The 18,132-nt window shown below is 35.6% G+C and overlaps 2 protein-coding genes across 2 annotated transcripts; one reads left to right on the top strand and one right to left on the bottom strand.

Annotated features, from left to right (window-relative positions):
* Positions 1-2,140: 2,140 nt before the first annotated feature.
* LOC139863466 (putative E3 ubiquitin-protein ligase LIN-1) lies at positions 2,141-7,952 on the top strand. The gene is made up of 6 exons (XM_071852097.1): positions 2,141-3,730; positions 4,233-4,430; positions 5,078-5,721; positions 6,312-6,456; positions 6,618-7,152; positions 7,831-7,952. The coding sequence occupies exons 1-6, from the start codon at positions 2,141-2,143 to the stop codon at positions 7,950-7,952; spliced, it is 3,234 nt and encodes a 1,077-aa protein (XP_071708198.1).
* A 596-nt stretch (positions 7,953-8,548) lies between these two features.
* Positions 8,549-11,342, bottom strand: LOC139861078 (acyl-lipid (9+3)-(E)-desaturase-like). Its single transcript, XM_071849379.1, has 2 exons — positions 11,256-11,342; positions 8,549-9,841 (listed from the first exon to the last, which is right to left on the bottom strand). Exon 2 carries the CDS (start codon positions 9,782-9,784, stop codon positions 8,639-8,641), a length of 1,146 nt encoding a protein of 381 aa, XP_071705480.1. The 5' UTR covers positions 9,785-9,841; positions 11,256-11,342; the 3' UTR covers positions 8,549-8,638.
* Between the last annotated feature and the right edge of the window lie 6,790 nt (positions 11,343-18,132).

Raw genomic sequence — 18,132 nt, 5'->3', positions numbered from 1 at the left:
CTCCTCTCTTCTTCCTCTTGAACCTCGGGTTGGTTGGCCCGGAAAGTCATGGGAGAAACACTTATAACTGGTGTAGCATAATGAATTATCTAAGAATCTCTCACGAAGATTCAAGGTTACAACCTCAATTTCAATTAATGCCAAATTAAAAGTACATAATTTAGTGTGTTACGTAGGGGTGATGTTGGCGAAAAACTCTACCTTAGAAAAAGATAATCGTGCATCTACATTAAAAATATTGTTTAGATAGAAAAAAGAGATTACTATGCATAATGCGCAATTCATCCGGTACCAGGTCTCGCGCTTGATTTCCCGAGGCTTTATCTTCTATGGGGAGCAAATATGCTCATTCATAAGAGAGTTTCCTCGCTTATAAAAAAAATATTATTTATTGTTTAAAACAATTTATACATCATCATGACGTCAGCAAAATTATTGTTCAACAAGTGTCATTCTATTTTTTTTCTTAAGAATAATAATTTATCACCTACCATTTATTCTATCAATCATTTTATAATGACACCTTAAAGAACCATGTTTTATATTGAAAGAATTATCCGTTGAAATGGTATAAAAGTTTTATTTTTCAATTTTTTAAGAGGCTGATATATTCAATGCCGAACCTGAAACAATCGAAAAAGATGCATATTATAGACTGATTTGACAAGAGAGGCTTTGGAAACTTCAAAAACATGCCATCGATAAGGCCGGCGGCAGGCACAAATACTCAATTAAACAACTTATGATACTTCATTCGACTCTGTCTGTATCCATTTGTCTCATTCTGCTTCATATCCAATTAATATTTCATATATTTTTTATTATATATTTAATAACCAAAAACCAATGATCTTCATTCTCCCATTTTTTCAATATTATTCACTAATAAACCAATTTCCCTGTTACCTTTGTTGCATTATTGCAGTTCCTTTTTGGATCATCCAACTCATTTTGTGATATGTTCGACTCAAGTTACTATCTACAAGATTAAGTCTAACGGTACGTGCTGCTGTAATCTATAGCATATGTATGAAATTGCTACTCCTATGTATGCAAGTTTATTTACAACATGTTAAAAAGTTTAGTTATGTACAGGAGACTAACAAAGATAATATCTGTTATATAATGATGATGATCATTAGTTTTCTTAGTTTTGGTAATATAAAGGACTTTATATTACCAGCATGTAAACAAAGTTAACAGTAACGATGATGACGTCACGCTGACATCATATCAACGTCATCATCCAATATATATATTTTTTTAATTTCTTTTAACCTTTTTTTCTAAAAAAATTTACCCCCACCACGACGCGCGATTTTTCTTTACTCGTTTGACTATGAGACATGAAAGCCTTTCACTAACATAGACACAATCATGTGAAACTTGTCCTCCAAACATTTTAGTGAGGGTAGCCACGAAGGACGTCTTAGGACATGTGCAAAGTGTGCGGTCGCACGGGGCCCAGAAATTTTAAGGAGCTTAAATTTTGTAAATTCCTTAAAATTATATACAAATCACTCAAAATATTAGTGTTAGGCCGAATTGTTTTGGTTAGAAAATCGGATCGGGTCAGTTTAATCCAAAAATATAATTAACGTTTAAGGGCTCCTTTTTATGTCTGCATAGGACCTTCGAAATTAATGAAACGGCTCTGGTACTAGTCAAGGTGAAGTTGGGGAAACCTGTGGGACCCATGGGTCTTATTTCTTGTACTTTCGTTTTTTTTTTTTTTTTTTTTTTGTTGTACTTTTTGTTGTACATTTTGTGTTTTTGTGGGGTATATTAGTTATGTGTTACTTATGGGTTAGTGAAAGGGGTGATAATGATGTAACGCTAATGTGTCATAAGTTATTGTGTTAAGAAAGAGCGTGGTAATAAGAGATTGTAGCTCTAGTTTAAGCTTAAAATTAGTCTCTCTGCCATATTAACTCTGTAATTTGGATCAAAACAAGCCATTATGCAGTGATTCCCCCCCCCCCCCCCTCTCTGTTAGAGTGTTAGTAGATCTTAGTCTTACTATATTAGTTATAGGAGATGCAAAGTCTATGCGCAGTGATTAATTGGTTAATCAGATTTATTTATTTTTTTATTTAATTTTTTTTTTTTTTAACAGATTACACATCACGAACTCGTCTAAATGGCGATGTCACTAGAGGATCTTTTAGCCGAGGAGGGTTTTAAGACGAGGAACTCGAAAAGAATTTCAGGAGTTTCATCTGGACCTCATACATCAAAACTACCATCTCACCTGTTTCGAGACGAACATAAATTCGATGCGTTAGGTCGTTTAAAAAAGACGGAAAGGGCGTATTCTGACAACAGACGATATGAAAAACGCGTTGAATCTCCAACAACTGATAAAATCAGGGGTAGAAGATCAGTAGATGTTTACAGAAGGGAAAAGTTAGACTTAGATTTAAGAAATGAAACGAGAGAACGACATGTTAATCGATATAGTAATGAGTCGTCACAACAGTTTTCGCCCGATGAGATAGTTGAAGTCAAAGAACGTATTCGAAAAGTCAAAGACCGAATGATAGATAAAGGGAAGTACAAAGATATTTATCTAAATGACGTTTTTAGCCCTCCGAAAAGTAAGGATCAACGCTATAACGGAATTGAAGATGAAGAACGGTACGAGTATGTCTTAAGAAAGGACGTGCAGATCGACAATGGCTATAATAATAATCCCGGGTCATCATCTAGCAAAGAAAACGTTCGTGACAGTAGGGCCCGCAGGCCCGTTGAGATTGATTCTGTTGCTGAGGTGGCTCTTGATGACGTGGCAGTTAAAGCAATGATATCCATATTGAGTGGTTATGTCAAAAATTTTCAGAAAGATCAAGAGTTCAGAACATCAATGTATCACAACTGTTTTGCAGCACTTAATCATTCGAAGGTAGAAGACGAAATAGTTACTGAAAGCAAAGTTATATCGAATCTTGATCAAGCGATAGATACAGTCGAAAAAGCTGCAGACAATCGTGCTAGCGCAAAAGAGTTGAAAAAGGCTTCGTTAAAGCTTAGCGTTATCACAGGTCTAAACGCAAACGATTTGAAAGATGGTGTTACATCAGGGTACCCGAACTCTGTTTTGTCCGCTTGCGGTCACTTGTACTTAAGCGTGATTTATAAGATACAGAAAAAGGACCGAATATCAGCAAAACATTTGTTGCAGATATTTTGTGAAGCGCCAAATGCAGCTCGAACGACAATAGTCCCTGAATTATGGGAAAATGTAATTTACCCTCATTTATCACATTTAGAAAAATGGTACGATCAAGAAGTTGAATCGTTAGCAGACGATTTGCATAATGAGAGGAAGCTAAAGCAGCTTAAAAAAGTTTATAATGAGATTTTGGATACGGGGACTTATGAGTTTGCGTTGTATTATAAAGATTGGCTTGCAGATGATGTCGAAGCTCCTTCGATTCCTTCGATTCATGTTCCAAAAGTTTCGGTGCAGGAAATTGAGAATGTAAGTGGTGGCCCGTCGTTTTCCTTTTCACCGCAGCCTATGGTTAGTAAGAAGTTATATGATTCTGTATTTAGTCAGATGCGTAAACCGGTTTCTGCTGAGGTGGAGGATTATCGAAATTCAGAGAGATCGGATGATGATGATGATGATGATGATGATGATGATGATGATGATGTGTATAGCTTTGATGGGTCTGTAGTTGAAGATAAACGGACGTTAACTTACCCTTTGGAAGAACTAGAATATCAGGTTAGTATAGATTAGTTGCGGATCCAGATTTTTTTCGATGGGTAAAACGTTAAAGTTTTTATCTTTATATAAAAAACAATATTATAGCTTACGACATCAAACTTTAACTTATAAATACATTAAAAAGGATCCGGTCATCAGGCGACTGACCCAATTGTTCTACAATCCGACCCTAAGCTTCAGAGGCGCGGACCTATAAAGGGTCAACCGGGGTCGGCCGCCCCCGACGACCCAAACTTTTTTAGTGTAATTTATATGTTATAGTCCAACGTTTAGTGTATTTATACATTAGAAGTCGACGTTTTGCTTCTGTTTTCTTTTTTTTCTCTTTCAAATTTTTAACATTTTTCACCCGTCGAAAAAATTACTGGATCTGCCACTGCTGAGCTTAATCTTAATATTAATCCTTTGTATTTATCTTCCATAGTTGCTTGTAACTATACTTTCATACACATCTATAGCTACGTAAATGTACATGCACTCAATTTTTCTTAAAATGTAGAACGATGAAAACTCTATCGTGAAGCAGGAAGGATCAGAGAGTGTTAATATGCTACAATCACTTCCAGTTGCAAAAGTTAACGAACTTACTCTCAAGCGGCTAGCAAAGTTCGTCTTTGGAGCGCAACAAACCGAAAGATCTGTTGATCTCGCTGAAACTAATCGCTCGTCACACGATGCAAAATATCCTGATTTTTCGGTAATTATGTGTAACAACTTTAGGGATGTAAATGAGTCCGAGTTACTTGAGCTCGAACCCGAGCTTGAACTTATATTGAAGCTCGTTTAATAAACGAGCCCGAGCTCGAGCTTTATTCCTCAAGCTCTAAAAGCTCGCGAGCCTAAACGAGGTTTAAATATATATTACACTAAATATTATTATTGTAATAATATGATATACGGAGTATATAATAATATATAAATAAATATATAATAATAATAATTACTATTATATAAATAATAGTAATAGTAATAGTTTGAATAATAATAGTAATCTTATTATACGTGAATAAAAATTACGAATTTAGTATTATGAAATATAATTACATGAAATAATACAAAGAAAATAAATATGATAATTTGATATAATTAATGAGGCGAGCTCGAGCTGAGCTCGAGTTTGTAAAATATCAAACGAGCTGACTTCAAGTTTAAGATATTAGACTTGAATCGAGCTAAGCTCGAGCTCATTGAAATTTAAACGAGCCGAGCTCGAGTCTACCAGATCGAGCTCGAGCCTATCCGACCGAGCTCGAGCTTGGGTCGACTTGTTTACATATACAATCTATAAAACTATGCCATTTGTTTCTCATTCATTATACGAGTAACTGTATATTTATAATGTAGCCAATAAGAACGAGGCCGTTGGGTGAAGACGGCAGTCAGCTTTTCAACAACATCCCCGAGGATTACATATGCCCATTAACCGGACATCTTTTTGAAGATCCAGTGACTATAGAGACGGGTCAAACCTACGAGCGTGCAGCTATTATCGACTGGTTCAACAAAGGCAACACAACATGTCCTGTAACCGGAAAAACACTTGAATGCCATACTGTACCGTTCACCAACTCTATTGTGAAACGGCTCATCGACAGCTGGAAATCGAAACATTCCAGGGAGATTTTAGCCTCCGCTTCTCAGCCCGTAAGAAGCCCTGGGGAACATAAATATAAGTCTGACGCAGCTGTGTTCATTATAGAGCAGCTGCTTACTGTTTTCGGTAAAGATGAAAATACAGCAAACGCGAAGCAACTAATTGATATTGGCGGTTTACATTTTCTTGTTCAACAATTTGGGGATGGAAATTTAGATAAAAAGAGTCGTGTAGCTGCGTTGTTGTCTCGATGTGTTAATGCAGACTCGAGTTGCAGACGTCATGTGGCTATACAGATCGAAAAGCAAGGTTTAATGGAGCTACTTCATTGTAAGGAAGTAAACTCGAGAACGAATGCTGTGTTTCTTCTATTCGAACTGATTTGTCTCAACAGGTATTCTAGTTTCGAAGATACTATGACTAAAATATCTACATTCGTATGACCATACAATATATTCGTTAAGAATGCAATATTTATGTCCCTGCAATCAAGGTTGGAGAACGCACAACTCGGAGAGTACTCGGTCAGCACTTTTTGGGGAGTACTCAGCAACTCGAGGGAGTACTGAGATGTTGACCAAGTTTGACTTTTACCGACTTTGACCAAAATTTGACCAATTTTACGGGTAATCTCAAATTTTGGTCGAGTTTTGGCCGAGTTTGACGAGTAATCCCGAGTTTTGACCGATTTTGACTGACGTTGACCTAGTTTGACCAAGTTTGACTATGACCGATTTTGACTGAGTGTTGACCAATTTCCCTAGTAATCTCAAATTTTGGCCGAGTTTTACCGAATTTGACGAGTAACCCAAGTTTTGACCGAGTTTGACTGAGGTTGACCGAGTAGTAAAACCGAGTACTCGGATCTTAAAACCGAGAACTCAGCGAGTACTTGCCGAGTTTTACCGAGTTCTACAACCCTGTCTGCATTACCTACATCATGTTGGTTGTATCAATAATTCATGTCTATGTTTGTTATTCTAGGAGAAAAGATGTTCAATTTTTCCTAAGTGGCTTGCAAAAGGAAGGTATAGTGAGCTCAATGCACATTTTGCTACTGTTTCTTCAAAGTTGTTCACCCGAACAAAAACCTTTCGTTGCTGTTCTCCTATTACATCTGGATCTAATGGTATGTTTGTTACGGTTATACATAAACGAATAAACGATTACAGATTATGATGATTATGATACTGTAACACTTTGTTTCACCTAAGAACATGCGAACTTGTTTAGCGCACAGTTTAATCTATCCTTCACTAAAGTTAGCAAAACTTACGTCGAAACTGACAGGTGGATCAACAGAAGTACAGTATATATAGAGAAGAAGCTGTTGATACAATTACATCTGCTCTTGATTCCAGTCTTACTGATGAAAATGTCCGCGAAGCATGTTGTAAAGCGCTCCTTATCTTGGGAGGGCGTATATCTTTCACTGGGGACGTAATAACCGATGATTACGTCCTACAAAAAGCTGGTTTTAATGAACGTGAATCAGACGACAAAATCACAATTGATAACGAGGAAGAAAAGGCTGTTGACAATTGGTTGATCAAATTGTCTGTGTCTCTTATTGGTGATGGAAAGAAGTCGTTTTTGGATTCGCTTTCAAAGTGTTTGAGTTGTAGACATAAAGATATGGTGAAGGTGGGTTTGATTACAGTGGTGTGGTTAAGCTCTTCGCTCATCTTGTTACGCGATTTGGGATCCAAGATCTCAGCTTTATCGATTCTTATCGCGAATTTAAAAGAAAATCTTGAAAATAGTGAATGGGTAGAGCACAAGGTTCTTGCTGCAACGTCTCTGCTTAATTTTAGTAGAATCCCAGGTTTGTATGTTATTTCAGATTTCGAGTTCTGGTGGAAATGGGACCGATAGGTGTCAATTCATGACCCGACCCGAAACCCAAACCAAAAATAAACTTGGTCAATACTCCATCCTGAGACAAGCCATCATCTAAAAGGCTTTTAAGATCGGGTTAGGCTAAACGGGTCGACCCTTAAACCTAGAATAATATCAAATATCCAAACACACCTAGGGCCTGTTTACTTTCCGCTTAATGATCTGTTTCTGTACATCTCTTAATTCAGTAAGTAAAATTGTTGTTTCTTTGTCACTTAAGCTGAAAATTGGACTGTTTCTAGAAGACATAGAATCAGACACCTCTTCCCATACATAGGCAAATTCAGAATAAAGTAAACAGCCCCTTAATTTGTACCGTTTGACTTGAGACCACCCTATCAACGTGAAATAAACCAATCAACTGACCCATTAACCTAATGGGTTACGAGGGACGTTACTAGGTTTGGTACTTTTGACCCACCAACTATTTAAACCAAATCAGATCATGTTCAGGTTTGGTATTTAAGATCTGCAATCCCGACTCAACCCAACCCTACCCAAACAGCCACCTAAAAGACCTGTGAACATTTTCCTTTTTAGTTACCAAAATGTGCATTGCAACATGCATAGAAGAATTTACAACATGTTTTGTGAATGGCTGCAGATTGCATGAACCTCTTCACTACAATTGCCGACGAGATTTCGGAGTCTCTAAAGAACCTTGCAGAAACAAGCTCTACTGCAAAAGAACTGTATTATGCTGTAATCACACTGAAAGATCTATAATCTTTTTTAATATTCTGGCTAATTATGATCATAAACCCATGATCCCGTCTCAACTTCTTAATTAGACCAGTTCTAATTATCGGTCTTGGTCATGGTCCCTCGGCAAGCACATCCATTGGCTTCGGTTTCATACTTTTTTTTATCTCTGTAAATGTGTTATGTTTGTATTGTACAATGACTGTTCATGTATGATTTTGAACATAGAAATTTAAGGTTTAGCTGTGTGCATATATTGTCAACGGTAAATATGACCATTCTTTATAGTTTCCTTTACGTAAAAACCGTGCACTTATTGGTCATGTAATCCCTCCGTCCCAAATCTGTTTTCCTCAGACAAAAAACACACGGTTTTAGAAAAAGTGAATGACAAAAACACACAGTTGTAAAAAAAGTGAATGAAAAAAGTAACTGTCACATATATACTTTTTGTTAACTTTCAAGTCATGTCCTTGACTTTTTATCCATCCTTTCGTCTTATATGTATAAATTAACCCTCAAACTGTAACAGAAGTATATATTTAAACCCATATATACACGAATAAATAGATCTTATTATAAATAACAAGGTCCTGATCATTGACAGTAAGGCACACCCAATACTAGTACATAACATTTCATCCAACACACACAAAACAGAACCAAAACACAACCCATACTAGTACACCACCTAAGCCAAAACAGACCCATTACATCTTATTCTTGTACCAAAACACGCCACCTGTTTCCCCTTCATCGGGTTCCACAAACAAACACTCTTTCGCTTCTCGCCACATCGCTACATAAAACGGCGTCCCGTCAAACTGATAATACTCCCCCAACAGAGGCTTCACTGCTTTTGTTGCTTCCATTGCGTTATAATGAGGCATTGTAGAAAACAAATGGTGCACCACGTGCGTATCCGTAATGTTATGGAGCACTTTGTTCAACACACCGTAGTCACGGTCAACTGTCGCTAATGCACCCTTTAGCCACTCCCATTCTGAGTTGTCGTAATGAGGTAATGAAGGGTGCGTGTGTTGAAGGTACGTGATCAATACAAGGAACCCGTTCACGATCATTAACGGGATCCCGTACATGCAAATTACCCAAACTACCCCTTTTGATAGTGCGAAGTTGTATAGGACGAACGACATGGTGATGATCCCGATGTCGGAAAGACATATTTGGAGACGTTCACGGTCGTTGTAGATCGGGCTGTTTGGGGTGTAATGACAGGCGAAACGGTCGTAAGGTCGTCCGGATACGTTGAACGCTAAGTATAACGGCCATCCGAGAGTAAGGGTAGCAAATAGACTAATCGTGCGACCCGGGGGGTTGTTTAAGTACTTCGAGTACCACGGGATTTTGGATCTCGGTTTCGGGACGAAGACTTCGTCACGATCGAGGGACCCGGTGTTGGAGTGATGTCGACGATGACTGTATTTCCACGAGAAGTAAGGAACGAGTAAACACGAGTGAAGTATAAACCCTACGGTGTCATCGACCCATTGATAATCACTAAATGCATGGTGACCGCATTCGTGGGCTATGACCCAAACTCCGGTTAGCACGCAACCTTGGGCTACCCAATAAGCGGGCCACGCGATGAACGAGAAAGGGGTTGGGAGACGATGGAAGAAGGTGGTGGCAATGTAGTAAAGGAGGAAGGTGATGGTGAGATCGGATACAACGTAAGAGAAGGAGCGAATTAGCGAACGTTGGAAACAATGCGGAGGAATTGCTTTTTTGAGGTCGCTAATTGTGAACGGGGGTTTGGAGATAGGGGCTCGATCGAGAGGGTTCTTTTGCTCGCCTTTGGTTTGGGACACATACATGCACCCTCCACCTCCCATTTTGTTCTTTTGCTGATTGATCGAAAGACTATGACTGCACACTTTGCACGCCTCAACCTGCATTCGTGTAAAGATTAAGTTGTTATTTATTATTATCACTTATTTTTATAGCTGATAAAAACTTTAAACACTATGTGAAACAATGTTTATGTGCACCATTGATTATGTAAAATGGTATTCTAGTAATTTGGTTCTCAAAAGCATAAAGCTTAACGTCAAACACTAGTTTAAACAGTTCAATTTTCCAAAATAAAAATGAAAACTTTATCATGAGCACAAGGATCTTTCTAAAAAAAGACAGTATATAGCTTAAATTTTAAGAACTGAAGTTGCACGTCAAGTATTATCACAAAGTTTTGGCTCCACAAAATAAATTGAAGTTTGCTATAAATGGAAATGAAAGTGAAACTATAACTGAATGAAAATTCTATGATTAACCTCAAGTCCTTAAATGGGCTCATTTTAAAATATCCTTAAATGGGCTAATTTTAAAAATCTTCTCATACTGTAGAACAATAATTCTAATTCTAAAAATATACTAGTTGGCGTTATAATTATATTTAGTAGTGGTGTACTTTGTAAGTAGGACACGTAACATCATCCGTGAATATTACTTGTCCATAGATCGACATAAATGTTCAAGGAAAGTACTTATTTGAAAGACAACATGTTCATCCATAAATTAAATTATTAAATCAATATTTGTTTATGCAAATTTATTATTCATATCAGTGACGATTGCAGGATTAGAACTCAATAGAATTTCGAATTTTTTTAATACTGATTATATTTTAATGCTATTTTAGTTGTTATTTATTTTCAAAAAAACTATAAATTCGAAAAATATATGTCGTCATAGTAATTAAATTTAATATTGTCCTATACAATTTTTTTTTAAAAAAAAGACTATAAATTCGGAAAAACATATGGTGTCCTGTACTTAAATTTAGAATCTATTGTGTGCTATAAAATTTAAAAAGTAAAAGTAAATTCTACCTAACAAATTTAAACCAGTGATGTCTCGTAAGCTAAACCACATTATTTAATACTCCGTATTTAATATTCATAATTCATATTCATAACTGAAATAGATAATAATCTGAAAATCTCTCTCAAATGATCAGTAACATGCTATAAGACTGCTTCCTTAAAAATTGATAGATTATAAACAAAGAACCAATTCAATCAATTTTTTTTTGATAAAAATTTCTCATTTACAACCTGGAGGTAAAAAACATGCAGCAGATAAATTCACAAATTTACAAAACAAATAACATTGAATAAAATTACTAATTAAATCCGACGCGCAAATAATTTTATATCAAAAGATCTGTTTGTCAATCAATCAATAATGTATTTAAAATAAGCATGACGTAAATTAAAACACGGTAATCATCGATTTTTGGCCGGAAATAATATATTTAAACACAATTCATACATCATTAGAGAAATAGGGATATCGAAAATGTACCTGATAGAGTCGATGATTGGGGTTAGGTTTTCAATTGAATCAAGTGATCGATAAATATAATGCTGTTAATTTTCAATCTGTTATCTGCGACCGAAGAAGTGGTTCTTCGTCTCCGTAACAAATTGAGTAACTGGTATATATAACCAAATATTTTCATAAGATGCCCCTGAGGTTTTATCACTCTGATGAAATAAGCTTAAAATTGTTATAATTCAGTAGGCTTATAACTATCTTTAATGGTTATAAGAACAAAGAGAGAAAAAGAGAGAAGAAGGAGAGAAAAAATATTGATATTGATATTTCAAGAGAAATGGTGCACCTTAAATGGTTACCATACATGTCTATTTATAGTATAAAATATTACTATGCAAGAAATATAATAATAATAAAATTAACATCCAATCTAGATATTTTATAACACAATCTAGATATTTTATAACACTCCCCCTTGGATGACAATTTTATTAGAGAATAACTAGTACTGCCTCGTTAAAAACCTTGCTAAAGAAAACCCATTGGGATAAAACTTTAGCTAAGGGAAAAAGAGTGCAGCATAGAGTTGACTCCCCCTCAAGTAGGCAACGTCTGAGTTGTTACATCTTCTGAACATGCCTCATGTCAATATTATGAACGTGTGTTCTGAAAATAGCAGTTGGCAGTGCTTTGGTATAAAGATCGGCAGAGTTGTTGATTGAACGTATCTCATTTTAATCTGGTTGTCTTTTACGAGATCTTGAGTATATGAGAAGAATCTGAGGTTTTCATCTGAAACTGTATCATCTAAATCTTTTATGTACAAGTTTAGCCCCTGTGATTTGTCTACAGTCTCCTTCATGATTTGCTCAAACCCTTGTTTCAATTCCTATTCTCTTGTAGTCTTTTCTGAGCCTTACCAACATACCATTCTTTTCCATCAAACTTATGACCGTTAAGATCGTCTATGGTTTTGGCGCCTCATCAACATTTATATTTTGTTCTGTCACTTTTGATACTCTTCTTTCATTTGTATTATGCAAGCTGCATTATCTTCATATATAGTTATTGGTGAAGATAGTTGTTGGTCTTTTATAGCGTTCTAGTCCACAAGAATCATTAATGATTTGTGTCATTGATCTCAACCAAACACATTTTCGAGTAGTTTCATATAATACAATCACTTCGTCATGATTTGATGATGTTGCAACAAGTGTTTATTTTAAGAACGCCATGATTTTGTGGTACCTCCATTTAGGAATACATATCGAGTTTGAGATTTATCTTTATGAGGATTTGATGAATGACCTGCATATACATAATCAACCAAATCTTGTTTTGAAGCGTTAGAATAAAATAATTTTAAATAAGCAGTTCCTCAAGGGTATCAAAATATGTGTTTGATCCCGCTCCATTGTCATTTGAGCTGAATCTTGCCAACAAATTAACTGCAAGAGAAATGTCAGGTCTTGTACAATATATAAGATACATAAGAACCTCAATTGCACTAAAAAAATGGAACTTCCGATCTGTTAAGATTTTCATGATCTTCGCAGGGATGGAATAGATCAGTGTCAATATTGAGTGATCTAACAACAATGAGTTTGTCTTTAAAAAAAATGTTTTAAAATCTTTTCGGTATAAGTTGTTTGATGTACAAGTAAACCATTAGGCATATGCTGAATTTGCAATCCAAGGTAATACTTGGTTTTTTTTTAAGATCTTTCATTTCAAAATAATTCTTTAGAAGTTGAATGATTTCATAGATTTCTTTATTTGTTCATATGATGTTAAGAACATTGACATAAACAACTACGATCACATATCCGAACATTGTTTTTATAAAACATACGTGCAAAATAAGTTTATATGTATACCCTTTTTTTATCAAGTAGTCATTTAATCGGTTATACCACATACGTCCCATTTGTATAAACCCATTTAGAAATCTTTGTGATTTAATGGAATATATTCCCTTGGGTTTTACATTAGATGCTTATGATACCTTAACCCTTTAGGTATATTCTTATATATCACTATTAAGTGATCCATACAGATAAGTAGTAACAACATTCATGAGATGCATTTAAATAACTACCAGGTTGATTAAGTATCTAATAAGTAATTGTTGAAATGTCCCGTTCTTATTGATTAAAAACGTTCCATATTAATTGATTTCGTTGCGAGGTTTTGACCTCTATATGAGACGTTTTTCAAAGACTGCATTCATTTTTAAAACAAACCATAACCTTTATTTCATAAATAAAGGTTTAAAAAGCTTTACGTAGATTATCAAATAATGATAATCTAAAATATCCTGTTTACACACGACCATTACATAATGGTTTACAATACAAATATGTTACATCAAAATCAGTTTCTTGAATGCAGTTTTTACACAATATCATACAAACATGGACTCCAAATCTTGTCCTTATTTTAGTATGCAACAGCGGAAGCTCTTAATATTCACCTGAGAATAAACATGCTTTAAACGTCAACAAAAATGTTGGTGAGTTATAGGTTTAACCTATATATATCAAATCGTAACAATAGACCACAAGATTTCATATTTCAGTACACATCCCATACATAGAGATAAAAATCATTCATATGGTGAACACCTGGTAACCGACAATAACAAGATGCATATATAAGAATATCCCCATCATTCCGGGACACCCTTCGGATATGATATAAATTTTGAAGTACTAAAGCATCCGGTACTTTGGATGGGGTTTGTTAGGCCCAATAGATCTATCTTTAGGATTCGCGTCAATTAGGGTGTCTGTTCCCTAATTCTTAGATTACCAGACTTAATAAAAAGGGGCATATTCGATTTCGATAATTCAACCATAGAATGTAGTTTCACGTACTTGTGTCTATTTTGTAAATCATTTATAAAACCTGCATGTATTCTCATCCCAAAAATATTAGATTTTAAAAGTGGGACTATAACTCACTTTCACAGATTTTTACTTCGTCGGGAAGTAAGACTTGGCCACTGTTGATTCACGAACCTATAACAATATATACATATATATTAAAGTATGTTCAAAATATATTTACAACACTTTTAATATATTTTGATGTTTTAAATTTATTAAGTCAGCTGTCCTCGTTAGTAACCTATAACTAGTTGTCCACAGTTAGATGTACAGAAATAAATCGATAAATATTATCTTGAATCAATCCACGACCCAGTGTATACGTATCTCAGTATTGATCACAACTCAAACTATATATATTTTGGAATCAACCTCAACCCTGTATAGCTAACTCCAACATTTACATATAGAGTGTCTATGGTTGTTCCGAAATATATATAGATGTGTCGACATGATAGGTCGAAACATTGTATACGTGTCTATGGTATCTCAAGATTACATAATATACAATACAAGTTGATTAAGTTATGGTTGGAATAGATTTGTTACCAATTTTCACGTAGCTAAAATGAGAAAAATTATCCAATCTTGTTTTACCCATAACTTCTTCATTTTAAATCCGTTTTGAGTGAATCAAATTGCTATGGTTTCATATTGAACTCTATTTTATGAATCTAAACAGAAAAAGTATAGGTTTATAGTCGGAAAAATAAGTTACAAGTCGTTTTTGTAAAGGTAGTCATTTCAGTCGAAAGAACGACGTCTAGATGACCATTTTAGAAAACATACTTCCACTTTGAGTTTAACCATAATTTTTGGATATAGTTTCATGTTCATAATAAAAATCATTTTCTCAGAATAACAACTTTTAAATCAAAGTTTATCATAGTTTTTAATTAACTAACCCAAAACAGCCCGCGGTGTTACTACGACGGCGTAAATCCAGTTTTACGGTGTTTTTCGTGTTTCCAGGTTTTAAATCATTAAGTTAGCATATCATATAGATATAGAACATGTGTTTAGTTGATTTTAAAAGTCAAGTTAGAAGGATTAACTTTTGTTTGCGAACAAGTTTAGAATTAACTAAACTATGTTCTAGTGATTACAAGTTTAAACCTTCGAATAAGATAGCTTTATATGTATGAATCGAATGATGTTATGAACATCATTACTACCTTAATTTCCTTGGATAAACCTACTGGAAAAGAGAAAAATGGATCTAGCTTCAATGTGTAACATCCCGCGTTTTTCGTTAAATTTATTTTAACGCCGTCTTTTTTTTTAAATGACATCTCTCCTTACCTATACTCGTACACTTCGTTAACTAATGTTCTTGATAACCCCGTTATTCGATTACAACATCTCTCGTTAACTTGCGTTTTAAAAATATTCGATCGGTTAAATCCCGCACCCGCTTTGAAACTCGAGGGACCGGAGTTGCCAAATGGGCAAACTAGTTGACTAGGTCAACTAGTCAACCCATTTTTCATTCCATCATCTCCCTCATCTCTTTTCTCTCCATCTCAAGAACACACACACAAACCCATTCCATTCATTCATCATCTAAATTCAATCTTGGAAGCTCACAACAAATCCGACTACATATTCTTAATCCTCTCGTCATTCTCTACGATTTGATACTAACTTCATCGATTTTGGGTAACATTTCTAAAACTCTAGATTTCTCTAAATTCGTGTTTTTGACTTAAAATGGTGTTAGTTAGTGTCTATGGCTCATTGTGATATCGTGTATGTAATTTGTATGCTTGATTTGTTGTATTTGGTGTAACTAGTTCATTATGAAAATTGCTTGCTAAATCTTTGATTTTGGATGATTAAAAGTTGTTTAATTGTTAAAGTTCATGTATTAAATGTGTTACTAGCATCATTAGCTTCAATTTGATGTGGAGGATGATTAAGAAAACTTCAAAAACATGATTATTGATTTTGAGATGTTTGACTAGGGTTTGATAGTTCTTGACATGAATTTTTGGATGCTTGAATGTCATGGAATGTTAATTGTTAGTGTTTAGTAGTAATGTATGCTCCATTACCTTCAAAACGGCATATCATATGTGTGAATTGGTTTCCCGAAACTCAAATTGCATTTGATGAACTTGAAACTTTGAAATGAACGTTTAATGATCACTTGATGAGTTCTCGGCTATTGTAAATGATGTTGTCGTTTGATGATAAGTGCTTAGTTGTGTTCCTTGTCAAAAGAGCTTTCCAACGGTATAAGATACGTCTTCTAGTTGTTTACGGTTTGCGTTTTGTGGTTGTTTGAAGTTTTGACCAAGACTTGAACCTTGAAACTGACCAGGTGCCAGACCACGTGTTAGGTCGCGGCGCGACACCTATGGCCGCGGCGCGGCAATAGCCGTGTTTGGGTTCTGACCTACTTTGTCAAATTTCGAAAAATGTTTGCTATGCTACGCACCTCCGATTAACATGTAACTTGGCCAACATGCTCATATATGACTTCTAAGCTTAGAAAAATAGTTCGGGACCCGACCCGAACGTGTTGACTTTCGTTGACTTTGACCGACCGAAGTTTGACTTTTTGTCAAACTTAACCAATTAATTATGCAACCCTCCTAACTTGTTTATATACTTGTACCTTGCATGAAACTTGACAATTTGATTGCACATGCTACATAATCGAGTCGTATTGAGCCATAGGACTAATTGAACATCTTTACCCTTCGTGACTATCGTTATTGATACAACCTATTTGTTTAGGTCAAGCCTAGCTTTGTCTTTGCACGCGTTTACTTGTCGAAGTACTTTATTAACTCTTGCACTCAAGGTGAGATCATAGTCCCACTTTTTCAATCACTTTTATTCTTTACATCGTGGGCTGAGAAACACATACATTTCATACTTATTTACTTTTCATGCTTTGACAAGGAGTTTTAAAAGAGGGAAATTTAAAGGATGAAATACCCAAAGGATCGGAGAAGCATCTTAATATTCGGGAAGACGGAACCCGGTATAGGGCTGAAAGGATTTGGGTACCAAAATTTGGAGATATGAGAGAAATGGTACTTAGAGAAGCTCATAAAACCAGATACTCAATACATCCTGGAACGGGGAAGATGTACAAGGATCTCAGGAAATAATTTTTGGTGGCCGGGTATGAAAGCCGATGTTGCTAAATACGTAGGAGAATGTTTGACGTGTTCTAAGGTCAAAGCTGAGCATCAGAAACCATCAGGTCTACTTCAACAACCCGAAATCCCAGAATGGAAATGGGAAAACATTACCATGGATTTCATCACTAAATTGCCAAGGACTGCAAGTGGTTTTGATACTATTTGGGTAATAGTTGATCGTCTCACCAAATCAGCACACTTCCTGCCAATAAGAGAAGATGACAAGATGGAGAAGTTAGCATGACTGTATTTGAAGGAAGTCGTATCCAGACATGGAATACCAATCTCTATTATCTCTGATAGGGATGGCAGATTTATTTCAAGATTATGGCAGACATTACAGCAAGCATTAGAAACTCGTCTAGACATGAGTACTTCCTATCATCTACAAACTGATGGGCAGAGCGAAAGGACAATACAAACGCTTGAAGACATGCTACGAGCATGTGTTATTGATTTCGGAAACAGTTGGGATCGACATCTACCGTTAGCAGAATTTTCCTACAACAACAGCTACCATTCAAGCATTGAGATGGCGCCGTTTGAAGCACTTTATGGTAGAAAGTGTAGGTCTCCAATTTGTTGGAGTGAAGTGGGGGATAGACAGATTACGGGTCCGGAGATTATACAAGAAACTACCGAGAAGATCATCCAAATTCAACAACGGTTGAAAACCGCCCAAAGTCGACAAAAGAGCTATGCTGACATTAAAAGAAAAGATATAGAATTTGAAATTGGAGAGATGGTCATGCTTAAAGTTGCACCTTGGAAAGGCGTTGTTCGATTTGGTAAACGAGGGAAATTAAATCCAAGGTATATTGGACCATTCAAGATTATTGATCGTGTCGGACCAGTAGCTTA

Source organism: Rutidosis leptorrhynchoides, chromosome 8 (genome assembly GCF_046630445.1).
Source record: "Rutidosis leptorrhynchoides isolate AG116_Rl617_1_P2 chromosome 8, CSIRO_AGI_Rlap_v1, whole genome shotgun sequence".
NCBI classification, from domain to species: Eukaryota; Viridiplantae; Streptophyta; class Magnoliopsida; order Asterales; family Asteraceae; genus Rutidosis; species Rutidosis leptorrhynchoides.
Note: the sequence above shows the minus strand (reverse complement) of the source record. Positions and strands in the feature narration are given on the sequence as shown.